Here is an 18,615-nt window from a genome sequence, read left to right on the forward strand (position 1 = left end):
TTTTGTGCTGCTACCATGTTGTGTTGTCATGTGTTGCTGCCTTGTTATGTTGTTGTCTTAGGTCTCTCTTTATGTAGTGTTGTGTCTGTCTTGTTGTGATGTGTGTTTTGTCCTATATGTATATTGTATTTATTTTTTTAATTCCAGGCACCGTCCCCGCAGGAGGCCTTTTGCTTTTTGGTAGGCCGTCATTGTGAATAAGAATTTGTTCTTAACTGACATGCCTAGTTAAATAAAGGTTAAATAAAAAAAAATCTGCATGATATTTCTATGTTTGCGCCGTAAAGAATGACCTCACTACGCCGTGCCTGGTTTGTTTTCTGCGTGCAGAGGGAGAGAGTGGGTGACACAGATTTAACCCCTCAAACGTGGTCAGTCGATTCAACAGATGCAAACAACGTTCACTTTACGATACTTCATATTATCAACACTATACAGGCATATGTCAACCTAAATGATAAAATGCGAATGACATTAGCTGTAAAAACCGCGGATATTAAATCATTCGGGATCTATCTAGCGAGTAGTAGCTGTGTTGTTATCGTCTAGCTAACGTTAGTTTACGTCGCAGTACCGAGGAGTGGTTAGCTTGCCAGCTGGTGATGGTGAAACGGGAGGAGCGGTGTGAATGTAATACATTAATCATTGGCAAGCAAATGTAGCTAGCTGGCTAGATTATTTTACTAGCTAGTCGTTCGCTATCAACTGTTCTGTTGTTTTGAATGATACATTACAACTGAGCTCTCTAGTCTAGTTAGCTAGGTAGGTTTGCCATTCATTGCTATTATTATCATCATCCAACGTGCCAGTAAGTGCATTTAGGTCGTTTTGATCAGCTAGCACAGCTATTGTTGACAAATCGCAAGGAAATGGTTTTGAGGAGCTGTTGTAAATTTGGCCCCGTTTTAGTCTTGTTCCAGCTTGGTTATGTGGCCCTGTTGTTGTTATGTGTGACCCACTTGCGGTTCGCACGAGCAGAAACTAAAACGGTGGTCCAAAAGGATGCAGAGTTTGATGTTACCTACAACGATACAGTTACGAGTGACAACCAAACCATCTATGCCTTCAATCACACCGTCTCCCGAAACAAGGTGAGTACATAGTTCAGGTCACAAATCCCACTTTGTTCTTCGAACCTGCTTTTGCACAGACCCCACAGCCTATTGCTAATACACCTGTTTCAACCAATCATGTTAGTACTGGGCTGGAATTAAACCTGCGCATTCCGTCCCCAGTACTAGGATTGAAGAACACTGAACAACTGTCTTGCTATGAGTAGCATAATTTGGTTTTATGGTAAAATAGGATTGCAAAAAGTGATCAATACAAAACTTGAGTGTGCAGGTTTATGTTTGTGATGGGTGTGTATGTACTGTATGTCGTTTTACTTAGATTCTGTGAGTTTCTCTAACCCTCTCCACTCTCTCGCCCTGCCCTGGCAGACAGAGGGGGTCCGTGTGACTGTGGACGTACTGTCGGAGGGGGCAGAGAGCAGTCCCATCCTGTTTGTGGTCAGACAGAAGCAGGCCGTGCTCTCCTTCCAGGTCCCCCTCATACTGCGTGGACTGTGAGTAGCCTACCCTACTGGCACACCTGGGGGCGCGTTCAGTAGGACACAATGTCGTGGAACGTTCAGACAGAAGCAATGTGTTATGTAGAACAAACCTGCATCGTTGACATGTAGAATAAGGACTCAAGTCGGCTCTATACAGGACATTTCTATCTGCAACGTTCCACAACGTTGTGCCCTACTGAACGCAACCCTGGCACATCCTGTTCCTGTCCCTGTATTATGTCACCACATTTTATTATGTCAATATACTGCTGGCCATATTCATCTAGAGTGGAAAGGAAGCGCGATGCGTGGTTATGCTTTGGTATTAAATTGTTCAGTCAAAGAAAACAACTGAAGTTATGTAGCCTAGATATTGTAGAGGTTTTGTTTCTCCTTGGGTCTGTTTTTGCTGTGTTTCTCTTCATTATGTAGGCTAGATATTGGCTTAGTCACGGGTGAAGATACAATGAGCTCCAAAAGTATTGGGACAGTGACACATTTTTTGTTTGTTTTGGCTCTGTACTCCAGCACTTTGGATTTGAAATGATACATGAAGTTCAGACTGTCAGCTTTAATGTATTTTCATCCATATCAGGTGAACCGTTTAGAAAAAGGACAGCACTTTTTGTCCCATAGTCCCCCCATTGTAAGTATTGGGATAAATTCACTTATGTCTATTAAAGTAGTTAAAAGTTTAGTATTTGGTCCCATTTTCCTAGCACACAATGATTACATCCAGCTTGTGAGTCTACAAACTTGTTGGATGCATTTGCGGTTTGTTTTGGTTTCAGATTATTTTGTGCCCAATAGAAATGAATGTTAATAATGTATTGTGTCATTTTGGAGTCAGTTTTATTGTAAATAAGAATATAATATGTTTCTAAACATTACATTAGTGTGGCTGATACCATGATTACGGATAATCTTGAATGAATTGTGAATAATGATGATGCACAAATATCATACCTCCCCAAAAAATGCTAACCTCCTCTGTTATTGTAATGATGAGAGGTTATCATGTCTTGGGAGTATGATATAAAATGCTAACCTCCTCTGTTATTGTAATGATGAGAGGTTATCATGTCTTGGGAGTATGATATAAAATGCTAACCTCCCCTGTTATTGTAATGATGAGAGGTTATCATGTCTTGGGAGTATGATATTTGTGTGTCTCACTCATCCGTATTCACGATTCATTCAGGTTAATCCGTAATCATGGTCGCATTCACATTAATGTAGAAGTGTTTAAAAACATATTCTATTCTTAAAAGTGACTCCAAAATGACACCTTACATTATTAACATTCATTTCTATTGGGCAGAAAATAATCTGAAACACAACCAACACAAACCGTAAATGCATCCAACAAGTTTGTAGAGTCACAAGCTTGATGTAGTCATTGTATGCTAGGAATATGGGACCAAATACTAAACTTTTTTTCTACTTTAATACATTAGTGAATTTATACCAATACTTTTGGTCCCCTCAAATGGGGGGGGACTATGTACCAAAAGTGCCGTAATTTCTAAACGGTTCACCCAGTATGGATGAAAATACCCTACAATTAAAGCTGACAGTCTGCACTTTAACATCATAGTCAATGTATCATTTACAAATTGCTGGGGTACTGAGCCAAAACAAAAAAGTGTCACTGTCCCTAAACTTTTGGAGCTCACTATATTATAAACAGTACAGAGAGATGTGCAGTCGAAGTACTGAATGGGTTAACTGAAGGGAGTGATGGCAGGGCAATAAGACATGAAAAGAAAACCGCAAATCCTGTTTCGCCCTGTAACCGAAAGGTTGCTGTTTGAATCCCCGAGCCGACAAGGTAAAATCTGTCATCCTTCCCTTGAGCAAGGCACTTAAACCCTAATTGCTCCAGAGTTGCCGTCAATAATGGCTGATCCCTGGCCGTGACCCCACTCTCCGAGAGTGTCTCAGTGGGATCTGCAAAAAACACTTTTCCACTTCACACCTGTACAGGTTACCCACTTGTACATACAGTCAAACAGGACTATATAAGCATTCCCTAATTATTATATGATATAGCCTAGGTCTAAGTGTTTAGCCTGCACGCAGAACCATCCTGTTGGATCAGTGTATAATTTGTTCTATTATACAGTATCCCAGGTTTTTTACAAACTCGGATCCTCTGGACCCCAAGTGGTGCACATTTTGTTAAAAAAAGAAAAAAAAAGAAACGTGCACCCCTTGGGGTCGCGAGGACCGTGTTTGGGGAACACTACAGTAGCCTGTCTTTCATGGTGTAACATAATCCACGGACTTGCACAATACCAGAACACCTGTGTCGGGTGGTAAAGCCATCTAGTTGAGAGTGAGTCATCGTTGAACCTTGAGCTTTCACTTCCACATAAACATAAAGCATAGGCCTAATTTCCCATAGACACTAGCCATAATTACAGTACTAGCTAGGTTGTTGTGTTTTGGGAAGTTGCAGACTGTTGGTTTTTCTGTCATTAACACCGTTTTTTGTGGGACTGTAGTTGACACAATTCAACAGGCCAATTCAATCCCTTTTTTAGCAGTGGTTCATTCTTATCATCCTGTTGTTATCATCAGTTACCGCCATGTTATGAGCGGTCTGCAATGGTCATGGTTGTTTAGTTCAACCTTAAAATGGCTTATGAAATGGCACCCTACATTCCTTATGGACCCTGCTCAAAAGTAGTGCAATTATGGTACTACTTAGGCATTAAGGTGCAATTTTGGACATGCCCCTAGTCTAATACAGGCCTTTTATGTTCTATGAGCCCATGTGATCATGATTTGTATATTGAGCTACCCTCTTGGCCAGGTCTCCCTTATAAAAGAGGTCTTCTGACCTCAACGAAAATGAGTGGAGAAGTGATATCTCTTCCCCCCCGCCAAAGGTACCAGAGGAAGTACCCCTATGCCCATGTGGGCCGAACGCTTTGCCAGCCCCCTACCCGCACCCTCACCGAGACCCAGTACTTCTTTGTGGACGTGTCCACCCTGTCCAGCTTGGGCACCCACTACCAGCTGAGGATCAGCCGCGTGGACAGCTTCACCCTGCAGTGAGTCATCTTCATCAGGGATCATTCCCTTTATGCTAGCTAGCTAGCCGAGCAAATACATGATACCTCATATCTGGTTGTAGAGCTACATGCCTTACACAGCCTCCCACAGCAGTACGTATTCAATACTCTGAGTCATCATATTTTATATCACTATTATGCAATTGTGTAGAGCTGGTCTAATTTGCATTGAATGCGGCCTTTTTGCATACACACAATCGTGACTGCCTATTTGTACAGCAAGGCCAAGACACACCTTGTGTAGCAGCATCACTTATAGAGTAGAGATGGCATACTGCGTATGTGACCTGACTGGCTAATATGGCTGTTGTATTTGTTGAGTGTTTCTTGTCTTCTTCATTACAGTACAGACAAAAAGTTCAGCTTCACTGCCTCACCATCCCAACCCCAGGTAAGAAACATAGCCACTCACTCCGATGCACACGTGCGTACATACGCACATAGCACATTTCCCGTGAAACCCTTATACTGCACGTGACCATGAGAGGTGTGCGTGGGTGGAGAAGACAGTTGGGTACTACCTCTTTACTGTGCCTAAGTCTAAAGGCCAGGGCCAAGAAGGGGAGTGATATTAAAGAACAAATGTGTGTGGCTGATCTGTTGAGCTGTTGCGTGACAGAGATGGAGAGAAAGAGACAGGAGAAAATTGATATTGTTACGTCATACATTTTGTGTGTGCACATGTTGTGCGTTTGTATTCGACGCAAGATTTGCCCTTTCAAAACGGTACATCTATCAACATAATAGAATAGTATTGTTAGGAAGATTGCTTGAATTCTTTAAAAAATATATATATTTCTTTCACTCGGCTGATTTAGGACTTAGTTCCAATAAATATGTGATCCTTTTTTTATTCTAACTTTGTTTTTCTCTCTCAGTACTTCAAATATGTGTTCCCTGACGGAGTGGACACGGCCATCGTCAAGGTCAACTCTGAGATGACCTTTCCGTGCTCTGTCATGTCCATCCAGGACATCCAGGTAAACTAACTTGACCAAACCTGTTCATTAGGCACCAGAGGTGGGACCAAGTCACAAGATCCGAGTCTCAAGTCGAGTCCCAAGTAGAACGGGTCAAGTCTCGAGTCAAGTCCAAGTTGTGCGTTCTAAGAGCAAGTCAAGTCATACGTTTTCAAATCTCAAGTCAAGTAAAAAAAATCTATACATGCCATGACTTGTTCAGCTACAAATATGTGTATATTTATTGAGGCTACCAGACAGCCCTTTTCATTATTGTGTCTGCGACACATTTTAATAATCCCATGTCATTGCAAAATAGAGACCGTGTAGCAGTCGTGAGGGCATGCCATCAGCAGAAGGCAAGGCAGGTTGACGTGTTCACAGTGTACATTTATTTACAAATCTTGGTGATCCTGTGGTGAAAGTACCATATCATACAAAATATACAAGTAGATTGACCAAATATACATGGTCAGTAGTCCAAAAGAAACAGCCTCTGTATCAGGCTTAACCTGTCCTATCTGAACGGACACAGGTAAAGACTGTACAGCCTCCCCTTGAGAAACCAAGTCGATTCTGTCTAACAGGAGCTCAAACAGGTAGGTCTGCATAAATAATATAAGCACTTGGCCCCCAGGACCATACAATTACCCAATTGGCAATTACAACCAATAAACTGGTTCTACAATGTAAAAGGCAATTTCCACATCCATTTCCACATTGCTACATTCCTCTTAATCAGAGTTAATGATATTTCAACACCACGCATACATGGAACAATCCTTTGATCTTATTCAACGTTCTGACTCCAAAGCCTATTTTATGAGGCCTGCACACTCATATTATGCACAACCAGAATGACAGAGACTAATGGTGCTTTCAAGACAACTCGAAAGAATTTGAGGTCAAATCATGACGTCAGTGAAAGAGGCCCGAGTTCCCAATTGTCTTGAACGCACTGAAGTCGGAGAGTTCCGAGTTCCCTGTTGTTTTGAACGCGGCCATAGGACACAGACACGGAACTCCGACATAACCCGGGAAAATATGAACAAAGGAAACCATACATTGAATTAAATAAACATCACTCCACTGAGGGTAAGAAATGGTTGGCTAAATGAAAATGTATCGTAGTCCTATCAAACATAGGCCGTCATTATAAGTAAATAAGAATTTGTTCTTGACTGACTTGCCTAGTTAAATAAAGGTTAAATTAAAAATGTCTACTTGTTGTAATCAACGCTACGGGGATTTAATGATGAAACGCTAGCAATTATTGTAGGGCCTATGCATTTAGACGTGTGAAAGCCAGAGCAAACATTTCAACAACAGGGGGAAAAAAGCACTCTCCACTGGCGCGAGTTTGGAGAGCGTCTTCGCCACAGTTATAATTAATTTTAACAACAAATTCCAAATGCAATCTTCATAAGTTAAAGCAATTGTTACATACCTAAAGACCTGTAGGCTTATGCTAGTAATTGTTGCCCCATTGCTGATTATCTTGCAATGTAAACAGTTCATATTCTTGATCACCGAACAATTTTTGCAGCTGCAGATGTATTTATTTACAGTTTGATGTTTGCGCTGCACCCGATCCTATAGCTTGTACAGCAAATCAGCAACATTTCTGCTAGCTCACCCAGCCTGTGTTGATTGACAGTTTGCTGATCCAGTCAGAGTGCCGAGTGTGCGTTTCACTAGCCAATCTGTGGCAGGGTTTTTTGCAAGGGCGATGCTGCGGGTACTGTCTCTGGCTGTGTGTGGAATAATCGACGTAGACTCTCTTCCACAAAATGAGTGACAGACAAAACAATACAAAACCTGGCCAGACAAATTCAAGTCATCAGTCTCAAGTCAAAGTCGAGTCCCGAGTCTTGAGGCTCCAAGTCAAGTCTCAAGTTATTTTATTTTATATAGAGTCTCAAGTCATGTGACTTCGAGTCCACAACTCTGTTAGACACCAATCGGAAGTAAGCGAACTAAAACGGGGAGGGACTGTTCAGAAACGCTAAAATAAACAGTTGTTTAAGTTTTCTGTTGCAAAACGTTTTGCTATGGTGTACCCTAATGAATACAGCCATGACCTTACCATGACCTGCATCCACTGACCTCACATGACATCACTGAACTGTGGTCCCTCAGCCTGTCTCCAATGGCTAGCCTCCGATTCACCACACAAGGGCAGTGTTGAGTTCATTCTGAGCACCCCAGCAACCACTAGACAGCTGTGAATGAGCTTGGGAAATGCACAGGATCTACCCTAAAGCAGCTTAAAGCTGTGAAAGAGAGGTGTTACTAAAACGCTATGTAAAGCTCTGTCTGGTGTGTAATAGCTCACATTGGGGGTGTCCCTGAAATGTAGGCCAATATAGAAATCTCCATTCCACACACTTGATGGGGAGTGCAGAGGTGCCCGTTGCCGTGGAAATCACATTAGCCGTGGCTGCACCTGTTCTTTGCTCAGGCAGATACACACAGACAGACAGACAGACAGACAGACAGACAGACAGACAGACAGACAGACAGACAGACACTCATTCCTCTCTGATTGCTAAATGCTGTGTTCTACCTTATCAGTGCCCAGTGTATGACTTGGATAACAACGTGGCCTTCATTGGAATGTATCAAACCATGACCAAGACAGCTGCCATCACTGTCCAGGTAGAATACACACACACACACGCACTGGAGAGATCAGGTAATTGATCAATAAATGAATGTTTACAACTCACTTGCCACAATGGGCAACCATTTAATCTACTCTCTCTCTCTCTCTCTCTCTCTCTTGTTCCCCTCTCCCCTTTTCTCTCGTGGCTCTCAGAGGAAGGACTTCCCCAGTAACAGTTTCTATGTGGTGGTGGTGGTGAAGACGGAGGACGAGGCATGTGGGGGTCCCCTGCGCTTCTACCCCCTCCGTCCAGATGAACTCATTGATGCCGGCAACCGCAGTAAAACTCTGGACGTGGTCGTCTCGCCCGCCATCAACTGTGAGTCACTCAGCCAGGCGGACCAAACAGTACATCATTCCCAATGTAGCAGAGAGAAGTGTTCTATTTGTCTCTGTTTCTCTCCAACACCTCTCTCTCTCTTCCTTTCTCCCTCCTCTCCCTCCCTCTACACCCCCCCCCCCCCTCCGTCTCAGCGGATGTGTATGTGATGGGCATGCTGTTCTGCCTGGGCATCTTCCTCTCCTTCTACCTGCTCACCTTCCTGGTGGCCTGTGTGGAGAACAAGAGGTCTGTCGATCGCGTTACTGTCGTATACAGTAAGTACATTATTTCATACACTGTCATATAGAAGCTTTGGAACTCAAGTGTCTCCCTCTCTCTCTGGGTCTTTTCTCTGGTCAGGATGCACAGGAGGAGGGAGGGGCTTCTGAACCCAGCGGACATGTCACCCGCGGAGACAGGTATCCCAGCAACCCACTACAACGGCACACTCCGTTGTATTTTGTTTTCAGAGAGGTGTACAGTGAAGAGAACTAACTCTGTGTTTAAGATTTAAAACGAGTTTAAGATGGATGCGAACCATGAACAGTTGCCGCATCAGATGAAGGATTACTGATCTATTTCTCTAGGTTTTCTATGTCTTTGTGTATTGAATTTGTCTCGCTTTCTCCTCATGCTTTCTCCCCATGCTACTCTTTGGCTCAGCCTCTCTACTGGGTAAGAATGGAGTTGGAGTAGTGAGATATTGCATGTGTCTGAGCTTCTCTCACAATGTCACACTACTTATTACCCTTCGTGCACGCTATATAGATTGTTACACCCATCTCACAGTCATTATCACCAGTATGATCTGGGTGGATGAGGAATCATACATGTCTAATGAATGACCTTCACCACAGTTGGGTGTCAATTTGAAATCAGGAAGTGATTTCGGTTTAAAATATGGAAAAAAACATTTGAAATAAATATATTCTCCTTTGCAGTTTTATTGAGGAGTCATTGAAAATAGAAACCCCTTTTTCAATTATTGAATTGGAATTTCGGTTTACTTCCTGAGTTGCCTGACTTCACAGCATTGTCCAGTCACAAACACTTGTCATGGTGGGGGATGACTAATATGCTTCTGCCATGCCCGTCGCCATGCATTGGATGATATTATGGTTTGGTTCCAATGGGAGTTTGACTGAAATGGACTTATTTTTCTCCCGTTGGACTCACACCCTAGGGTACTGATTAGCACCCGTGCATTAACCCTTGCCTCACGTTTCAACCTTGTCTCTGAACCCACAGGGCATGGTGTCCTCTCTAACTAACCATTCATCTAGATGCTGTGGTTGTGTGTACACTACTAACGGCTATGGTGGCATGTGTTTGGTGTGTGTTTGTGACATTATCTCTACCTGTTACCACAGGAAAGCCAAGTGTGACTCCAGTCTCCCCCTATGAATACGGCTCCTTTGGTGAGTGTGTATGTGTGTGCTCATTTACATTACAAGTGTGACGATGTTTGAAAGGTTTTGAGTTAAATATTGACAGCTGGGGAAGACGGCTTTCACTGCTCCAGTTCTGTTGTGTGTCTCCTCGTGAATGTGCACTCCTTCACTACTTCCCACAAATCTAAAAGCATTGGATTGGGGGAGTCATGGACTAGTTGCACTTTTCACCATATTTCTTTTACCAGTCATTTCCTTTAAATCAGTGAAGGGAAGTGAACACTTTGGGAGGAAGGAGAGAGAATTGGGACACAGCCTTAGTGAATACTTACACCACTTCAAGCACTCTTTAATGTTGTTTCTCTCTGCTATTGTTTCTACAGCGGACAACGCCAGCACATTGAGCTCAGAGGCCATCACAGACAGCATAGCATCAGATGCCAACTACGGATACATGGGTATGGAGCAGGATGACCAAATACAGACGCATAATTACACATATACACTCCAATACTGTACAAACACAGATGTGCAAATACACACAATGGGGTCCACATAGCACAAAATCAGTCTTCGAGTAATGTTGCACAGCATTTCACCACCAAACTGGCTCTTGATTGGAGGGCTGCGGAGTGCTCTTGTTTCTTATTGGTTTATTTGTGTTTGTTTATCAGGACAGGAGACTTTGAAACGCAGACCATTCCTAACTGCCATCCACCACGTAGCCATCTGCATTGGTGACACTCACTGCCTTAATCAGCCAGCCAATCGCATCCCTTCACTGTATAAATCAGCACCATGTCAATCACTTCGGAATGTGTTCAAGATCTATCCGCCTTTTGATGTAATTTAATGCTCTGATGACCACAGACGGAGACCAAAACGATCACATATGGTCAACAATCATGTTTGACTGTACGCAGAGATAATGATTGAATGTCGAGAACAATTTCAATGATACATTTTGTGATTATCAGGAATGCGTCATTGGCCAGAACCACAAATCTATTGAATACGTCCCAAATCATATAAAAAAAAAATAAAAATCCAAGCCGTAAAACCAACAAAAACGATAAAATCGAGAAATATAACCCTCAGTCGCTGACATACTGTAAAGGTAGTTACTGTTTCCTCTCTCTCAGAGCGTTCATTGGAGAGCGTTACAGGCCGTAGTCGACAGGAGTCTCTGAGCTCAATAGAGGAGGATGACTATGACACGTTGGCCGACATCGACTCGGACAAGAACATCGTCCGCACCAAGGTCTGGCCCATCCCTCCTCCATCCCTCCCCCTCTACCTCTCATCCATCCCTCTACCTCTCATCCATCCCTCCCTTCCCCCTCTACCTCTCATCCATCCCTCCCTTCCCCCTCTACCTCTCATCCATCCCTCTACCTCTCATCCATCCCTCCCTTCCCCCTCTACCTCTCATCCATCCCTCTACCTCTCATCCATCCCTTCCTTCCCCCTCTACCTCTCATCCATCCCTTCCCCTCTATCTCTCATCCATCCCCTCCCCCTCTACCTCTCATCCATCCCTTCCCCTCTACCTCTCATCCATCCCTTCCCCTCTACCTCTCATCCATCCCCTCCCCCTCTACCTTCCATCCATCCCTTCCCCCTCTACCTCTCATCCATCCCCTCCCCCTCTACCTTCCATCCATCCCTTCCCCCTCTACCTCTCATCCATCCCTCCCTTCCCCCTCTACCTCTCATCCATCCCTCTACCTCTCATCCATCCCTTCCCCTCTACCTCTCATCCATCCCCTCCCCCTCTACCTTCCATCCATCCCTTCCCCTCTACCTCTCATCCATCCCCTCCCCCTCTACCTTCCATCCATCCCTTCCCCCTCTACCTCTCATCCATCCCTTCCCCTCTACCTCTCATCCATCCATCCCCCTCTACCTCGCCTCCCCTGTGTATCACTCAATATTATCTTTATCCTCTGTTGTTTTTATTTCGTTTTTCCCTCCCAATGAAACTCTTGTGGTCGCTTGTCCTTTTGCAGAAGTACCTGTGTGTGTCGGACCTCGCTCGCAAGGACAAGAGGGTTCTGAGTAAAAAGTACCAGATCTACTTCTGGTGAGTGGGACGGAGAGTTGCCTCAAAATCTGTACATCAATGCTGGGGGCTATAACCCTATGGCACCCTCCACTCTATCAGTACTTTAGTCAAATGCATGATAACAATTGCTTCTTTGGACAGGGTGTAGGTTTGTTTTGTATCAGTCGGATTGTACAGTAATCATACAACTGTCAGTGTCATGGCAGTTAATGTCAGTGTTCCTCTCCTCAGGAATATTGCCACCATAGGTGTGTTCTACGCCCTCCCTGTCATCCAGCTGGTCATCACTTATCAAACGGTACTGTGTGCTACCCTCATTCACACTCCAACTGCGGATTTACTACATTATTACAGAAATGGCTACATTATTACAGAGTTATAACGAGTGCATTTGTAGTGTGTAAAGGAATTGGCTTCGAGTGAGTAGATATGACTGTAGAATCCACACGTGGTGGGTGGGTGGGTAGTGTGTTGTTGTTGACATTTTCCTCTCTCCTCCAGGTTGTCAACGTGACAGGAAATCAGGACATCTGCTACTACAACTTCCTGTGTGCACACCCCCTGGGGAATCTGAGGTGTGTGTGTGTGTCATAAGGGGAAACACCTATGGCTGTGCATGTAATGTATGACTTGTATCATTCATGACATCCATTCTCTACCCTCTGGCGTGCAGTGCCTTCAACAACATACTGAGTAACCTTGGTTACGTGATGCTGGGCCTCCTCTTCTTGCTCATCGTGCTGCAGAGAGACATCATCCACAGCAGGGCGCTGGACCGCAATGACCTCAACGCACTGGTGAGAGATCAAACTGAGATGGTGCTTTTGTTTTTCCATATTTTGGGGGGTATTTTGTAGTGTTTTTGGATGACAGGTAGGGCGTTGAACACACCTATGGTGGCAATAATCCTAGTTTCTTTTATTGACAGGTGTAGATTAGAGTATGTGATGAAATACAGAGTGTGAGTGGCGGAACTGGGGGATCGAACCGCTACCTCCAGGGGCAATATGTGTTCCAGGGGTGGCAACACAACCTCTAAACCAACCCCTGGTACAGATAGTACAGATAGGTTATTATAGCAGTGGGGTAAACAATAGAACATGAAATGCTCATATTGGTATTTCCATGTATGGAATTCATATCACCTCCCATGATGTTGACGTGAGGGTTTTGTCCAAAATGATATTTCCTATACACTAAGGAACGTTCCATACCAGTAAGCAGGTTTCCATCCAAACTTAAGTACATGTGGTATAAAACATTTCATGAGATGCCTGATGTAAACCGCAAATTTGTCAGTAAACTTTCCAAACGTCGACAAAACTACAGTTGAAGTCGAAAGTTTACATACACTTAGGTTGGAGTCATTAACACATTTTTCAACCACTCCACAAATTTCTTGTTAAACAAACTATAGTTTTGTCAAGTCGGTTAGGACATCTGCTTTGTGCATGACCCAAGTCATTTTTCCAACAATTGTTTACAGACAGATTACTTAACTTATAATTCACAATTCCAGTGGGTCAGAAGTTTACATACACTAAGTTGACTGTGCCTTTAATTTTCTGGAATTTTCCAAGCTGTTTATGTCATGACTTTAGAAGCTTCTGATAGGCTAATTGACATAATTTGAGTCAATTGGAGGTGTACCTGTGGATGTATTCCAAGACCTACAGTGGGGAAAAAAAGTATTTAGTCAGCCACCAATTGTGCAAGTTCTCCCACTTAATAAAAAGATGAGAGAGGCCTGTAATTTTCGTCATAGGTACACGTCAACTATGACAGACAAAATTAGAAAACAAAATTCAGAAAATCACATTGTAGGATTTTTAATGAATTTATTTGCAAATTATGGTGGAAAATAAGTATTTGGTCACCTACAAACAAGCAAGATTTCTGGCTCTCACAGACCTGTAACTTCTTCTTTAAGAGGCTCCTCTGTCCTCCACTTGTTACCTGTATTAATGGCACCTGTTTGAACTTGTTATCAGTATAAAAGACACATGTCCACAACCTCAAACAGTCACACTCCAAACTCCACTTATGGCCAAGACCAAAGAGCTGTCAAAGGACACCAGAAACAAAATTGTAGACCTGCACCAGGCTGGGAAGACTGAATCTGCAATAGGTAAGCAGCTTGGTTTGAAGAAATCAACTGTGGGAGCAATTATTAGGAAATGGAAGACATACAAGACCACTGATAATCTCCCTCGATCTGGGGCTCCACGCAAGATCTCACCCGTGGGGTCAAAATGATCACAAGAACGGTGAGCAAAAATCCCAGAACCACACGGGGGGACCTAGTGAATGACCTGCAGAGAGCTGGGACCAAAGTAACAAAGCCTACCATCAGTAACACACTATGCCACCAGGGACTCAAATCCTGCAGTGCCAGACGTGTCCCCCTGCTTAAGCCAGTACATGTCCAGGCCCGTCTGAAGTTTGCTAGAGAGCATTTGGATGATCCAGAAGAGGATTGGGAGAATGTCATATGGTCAGATGAAACCAAAATATAACTTTTTGGTAAAATCTCAACTCGTCGTGTTTGGAGGACAAAGAATGCTGAGTTGCATCCAAAGAACACCATACCTACTGTGAAGCATGGGGGGTGGAAACATCATGCTTTGGGGCTGTTTTTCTGCAAAAAATGAAGGAGTGGCTTCGTAAGAAGCATTTCAAGGTCCTGGAGTGGCCTAGCCAGTCTCCAGATCTCAACCCCATAGAAAATCTTTGGAGGGAGTTGAAAGTCCGTGTTGCCCGGCGACAGCCCCAAAACATCACTGCTCTAGAGGAGATCTGCATGGAGGAATGGGCCAAAATACCAGCAACAGTGTGTGAAAACCTTGTGAAGACTTACAGAAAACGTTTGACCTGTGTCATTGCCAACAAAGGGTATATAACAAAGTATTGAGATAAACTTTTGTTATTGACCAAATACTTATTTTCCACCATAATTTGCAAATAAATTCATAACAAATCCTACAATGTGATTTTCTGGATTTTTTTTTCTCATTTTGTCTGTCATAGTTGAAGTGTACCTATGATGAAAATTACAGGCCTCTCTCATCTTTTAAGTGGGAGAACTTGCACAATTGGTGGCTGACTAAATACTTTTTTCCCCCACTGTACCTTCAAACTCGGTGCCTCTTTGCTTGACATCATGGGAAAATCAAAAGAAATCAGCCTAGACCTCAGTCTGGTTCATCCACGGGAGCAATTTCCAAATGCCTGAAGATACCATGTTCATCTGTACAAACGATAGTACGCAAGTATAAACACCATGGTACCATGCAGCCGTCATACCGCTCAGGAAGGAGATGTGTTCTGTCTCCTAGAGATGAATGTACTTTTGTGCGAAAAGTGCAAATCAATCCCAGAACAACAGCAAAGGACCTTGTGAAGATGCTGGAGGAAACAGGGACAAAAGTATCTATATCCACAGTAAAACGAGTCCTATATCGACATAACCTGAAAGGCCGCTCAGCAAGGAAGAAGCCAGTGCTCCCCCAAAACCGCCATAAAAAAAGCCAGACTACGGTTTACAACTGCAAATGGGGACAAAGATCGTACTTTTTGGACAAATGTCCTCTGGTCTGATAAAACAAAAATATAACTGTTTGGCCATAATGACCATCGTTATGTTTGGAAGAAAAAGCGGGAGGCTTGCAACCCGAAGAACACCATCCCAACCGTGAAGCATAGGGGTGGCAGCATCATGTTGTGGGGGTGCATTTCTGCAGGAGGGACTGGTGCACTTCACAAAATAGATGGCCTGATGAGGTAGGATAATTGTGTGGATATATTGAAGCAACATCTCAAGACATCAGTCAGGAAGTTAAAGCTTGGTCGCAAATGGGTCTTCTAAATGGACAATGACCCCAAGCATACTTCCAAAGTTGTGGCAAAATGGCTTATGGACAACAAAGTCAAGGTATTGGAGTGGCCTTCACAAAGCCCTGACCTCAATCCCATCGAAAATTTGTAGGCAGAACTGAAAAGCGTGTGCGAGCAAGGAGGCCTACAAACCTGACTCAGTTACACCAACTCTGTCAGGAGGAATGGGCCAAAATTCACTCAACTTACTGTGGGAAGGTTGTGGAAGGCTACCCGACACGTTTGGCCCAAGTTAAACAATTTAAAGGCAATGCTACCAAATAATAATTGAGTGTATGTAAACTTCTGACCCACTGGGAATGTGATGAAAGAAATAAAAGTTGAAATAAATCATTCTCTCTACTATTATTCTGACATTTCACATTCTTAAAATAAAGTGGTGATCCTAACTGACCTAAGACATGGAATTTTGAAAAACTGAGTTTAAATGTATTTGGCTAAGGTTTATGTAAACTTCCGACTTCCACTGTAAATACGCTAGACAAGGTGAGTTTTGTGGTGGTTTTATGTAGGTAAAATGAATTATCCGGTGGGAAATTGCGGTAGAAGTTTACATCATATCGAAGTAAACTTGGAGTCATGCAATGATATCTTGTGTGGTCCTCCCGCTATGATTAGGGAAAGCATGTGTTTTATTAGGCTACGGGTTAAATAAGTTATGAACTTCACAGGGTGGTGAAAGTGCACGGTGATGAGCTTGAGGCTCCTTTCCAATAAATATCTTATTCTGGTGACACGATGATCGATGCTTGGCTGCCATTTGACAAATACAAATGATCGCTCTTTTGTCCATAAAATCTCATGTCGGCTATGCCTGCACTGTATCTGCAAGCTGTTGGCTACAGCGCTCGTGCCAAGACCAGAGTGGACACATTCACTATATAACGCAACTTTTTTTTTTTTGTGACAAAACCATCAGTAGGGTTGAAAATGCAATGGAAAGCCATTTTAACTTGTATATTTTATTCTGTACATGGGAATTTAACCGCAAAAGTAATTTTCATGTGTACTACATTATCAAAGAAAAAAGCAAGGTCCACAACTCTGGAATGCTCCTAGGGTGAGTTAATCAGACGCACAATAAAGACAAAGTTTCGATCCCAGTGGGATCTTTGTCAGGTCATACACCACTGTGAAACACACCTACTTAAATAACCTCTAGAAGCATGAACATTGGATGTGAATATTTTTCCTCTTTTCACTACATTATCATACAAAGCCTTTTATCCACAACAAGTCAATTTGATGGATACCGATCTCTGGTGGGAAAATGCGCATATTGAATATTTGCATGAAAATCTGTCACCAATTGGGTGGAAACCTAGCTAGTGACAATTTTATTGATATAATTTTGAGCCTCTTTCTCTCCCTCTCTGCTGGTCTCCAGGAGTGTGGCATCCCTAAGCACTTTGGGTTGTTCTACGCCATGGGCACAGCTCTGATGATGGAGGGACTGCTGAGTGCCTGCTACCACGTTTGCCCCAACTACACCAACTTCCAGTTCGGTGAGACTAATGTCATGGTTGGCTAATTGGAAGATCCTGAAGATACTGTAACACAGATCCTCAATAGATGGGTTTCTCAATCAGTCCCAGATCGGTTCATATTGTCATGCCAAATGCATTGCTTTGACTGCCGGACGGCACAAACAGATCTGGGACTCTGGCTACTTCCCAATAACTGTACTGGAAGATATTCTGTACTGTAACAAATGTCATTAATGTCACCCTTTCCTCCTCGATCTCCCTGTCGGTCAGACACCTCCTTCATGTATATGATCGCTGGGCTGTGTGTGTTAAAACTGTACCAGAAGAGACACCCAGATATCAATGCCAGTGCTTACACTGCCTACGCCTGTCTGGCTGCTGTCATCTTCTTCTCTGTGCTAGGAGTGGTGAGTGACAAGGGACACACTCACCACACACCACTCACCACACAGAGACCAAGACAGAAACACAACAAACACCCAACAGTAGACTCTGACGTACACAATCTATAGGGTGGGCTGCACCAACATGGATTAACTCTTAAACTGGGCTAAATCAAGGTTTATCTATTCATCTTGTTGCACCCAATTTTAAACCTCGTTTTAAATGAAATCCTTCCTCTAAGTTTAGTTTTCACTTTAAACCTAGATGAATTTTAAGTCTGTTGCTCAATTAATAAAAAATAAACATTTCGATTGGAGATGAATTCTAAACTGCCACTTGAGGTGGTTTAATTGATAAAATGGCAGCATATCTACTGTGGCAAGACCAATATTAGTTCCTCAGAGAATAATTAGAGATGGGTTGAATCCTGTTGAGTTTTATGATAATTAACTCATTATTAGTAGGCCATTTACGTGCCCATTTTGTACAACAATTGAATTGGGGTTTATGATATTTTATGCAACGTGCTGTAAAGGGCCTGGTAATGGTAACATTGTAGTGAAGTAGCATATAGGCATTGATATTTAACAGTTATTTATGCTTACAAAGTATTGGTGGGTCAAGTTGTCTGTCGTCATCATAGGGGTTATGGAGAGGGGCAAACTGCTGGGGAATCATCTTGTATATCTTCTGGGTGGTTGGATCAATTTCCATGGACGGAGGCCCGGCTCCGGTCTGAAATGGCCCCCGCCTCTCCTCTGCCGCATCTTTTTTGACTTTCGATTTGAAGTTTTTTTCCAGCATGCTTTTTAT

The 18,615-nt window shown here is 43.1% G+C and overlaps 1 protein-coding gene across 7 annotated transcripts in view; it reads left to right on the forward strand.

The window, feature by feature from the left end:
• The first annotated feature begins 314 nt into the window (after nt 1–314).
• The window catches only part of LOC106580818 (SID1 transmembrane family member 2), a 26,136-nt gene continuing 7,835 nt past the window's right edge, over nt 315–18,615 (forward strand). The window contains exons 1-20 of one of the 7 annotated variants that reach the window (XM_014162278.3): nt 315–1,091; nt 1,443–1,567; nt 4,450–4,614; nt 4,981–5,026; nt 5,514–5,615; nt 8,169–8,252; nt 8,413–8,578; nt 8,734–8,827; nt 8,942–9,000; nt 9,245–9,256; nt 9,952–9,999; nt 10,356–10,430; nt 10,647–10,709; nt 11,115–11,233; nt 11,982–12,055; nt 12,269–12,335; nt 12,539–12,612; nt 12,711–12,834; nt 17,319–17,436; nt 17,689–17,825. In XM_014162278.3, the coding sequence (XP_014017753.1) occupies nt 870–1,091; nt 1,443–1,567; nt 4,450–4,614; nt 4,981–5,026; nt 5,514–5,615; nt 8,169–8,252; nt 8,413–8,578; nt 8,734–8,827; nt 8,942–9,000; nt 9,245–9,256; nt 9,952–9,999; nt 10,356–10,430; nt 10,647–10,709; nt 11,115–11,233; nt 11,982–12,055; nt 12,269–12,335; nt 12,539–12,612; nt 12,711–12,834; nt 17,319–17,436; nt 17,689–17,825 (1,974 nt within the window). In that variant the 5' untranslated portion in view covers nt 315–869. Of the gene's footprint in view, nt 1,092–1,442; nt 1,568–4,449; nt 4,615–4,980; nt 5,027–5,513; nt 5,616–6,550; nt 6,690–8,168; nt 8,253–8,412; nt 8,579–8,733; nt 8,857–8,941; nt 9,001–9,244; nt 9,257–9,951; nt 10,000–10,355; nt 10,431–10,646; nt 10,710–11,114; nt 11,234–11,981; nt 12,056–12,268; nt 12,336–12,538; nt 12,613–12,710; nt 12,835–17,318; nt 17,437–17,688; nt 17,826–18,615 lie in introns of those variants that run through there. The other 6 variants (XM_014162274.3, XM_045703622.2, XM_045703623.2 and 3 more) reach the window with 6 other exon arrangements.

Source organism: Salmo salar, chromosome 20 (genome assembly GCF_965601325.2).
Source record: "Salmo salar chromosome 20, fSalSal1, whole genome shotgun sequence".
Taxonomy (NCBI): Eukaryota; Metazoa; Chordata; class Actinopteri; order Salmoniformes; family Salmonidae; genus Salmo; species Salmo salar.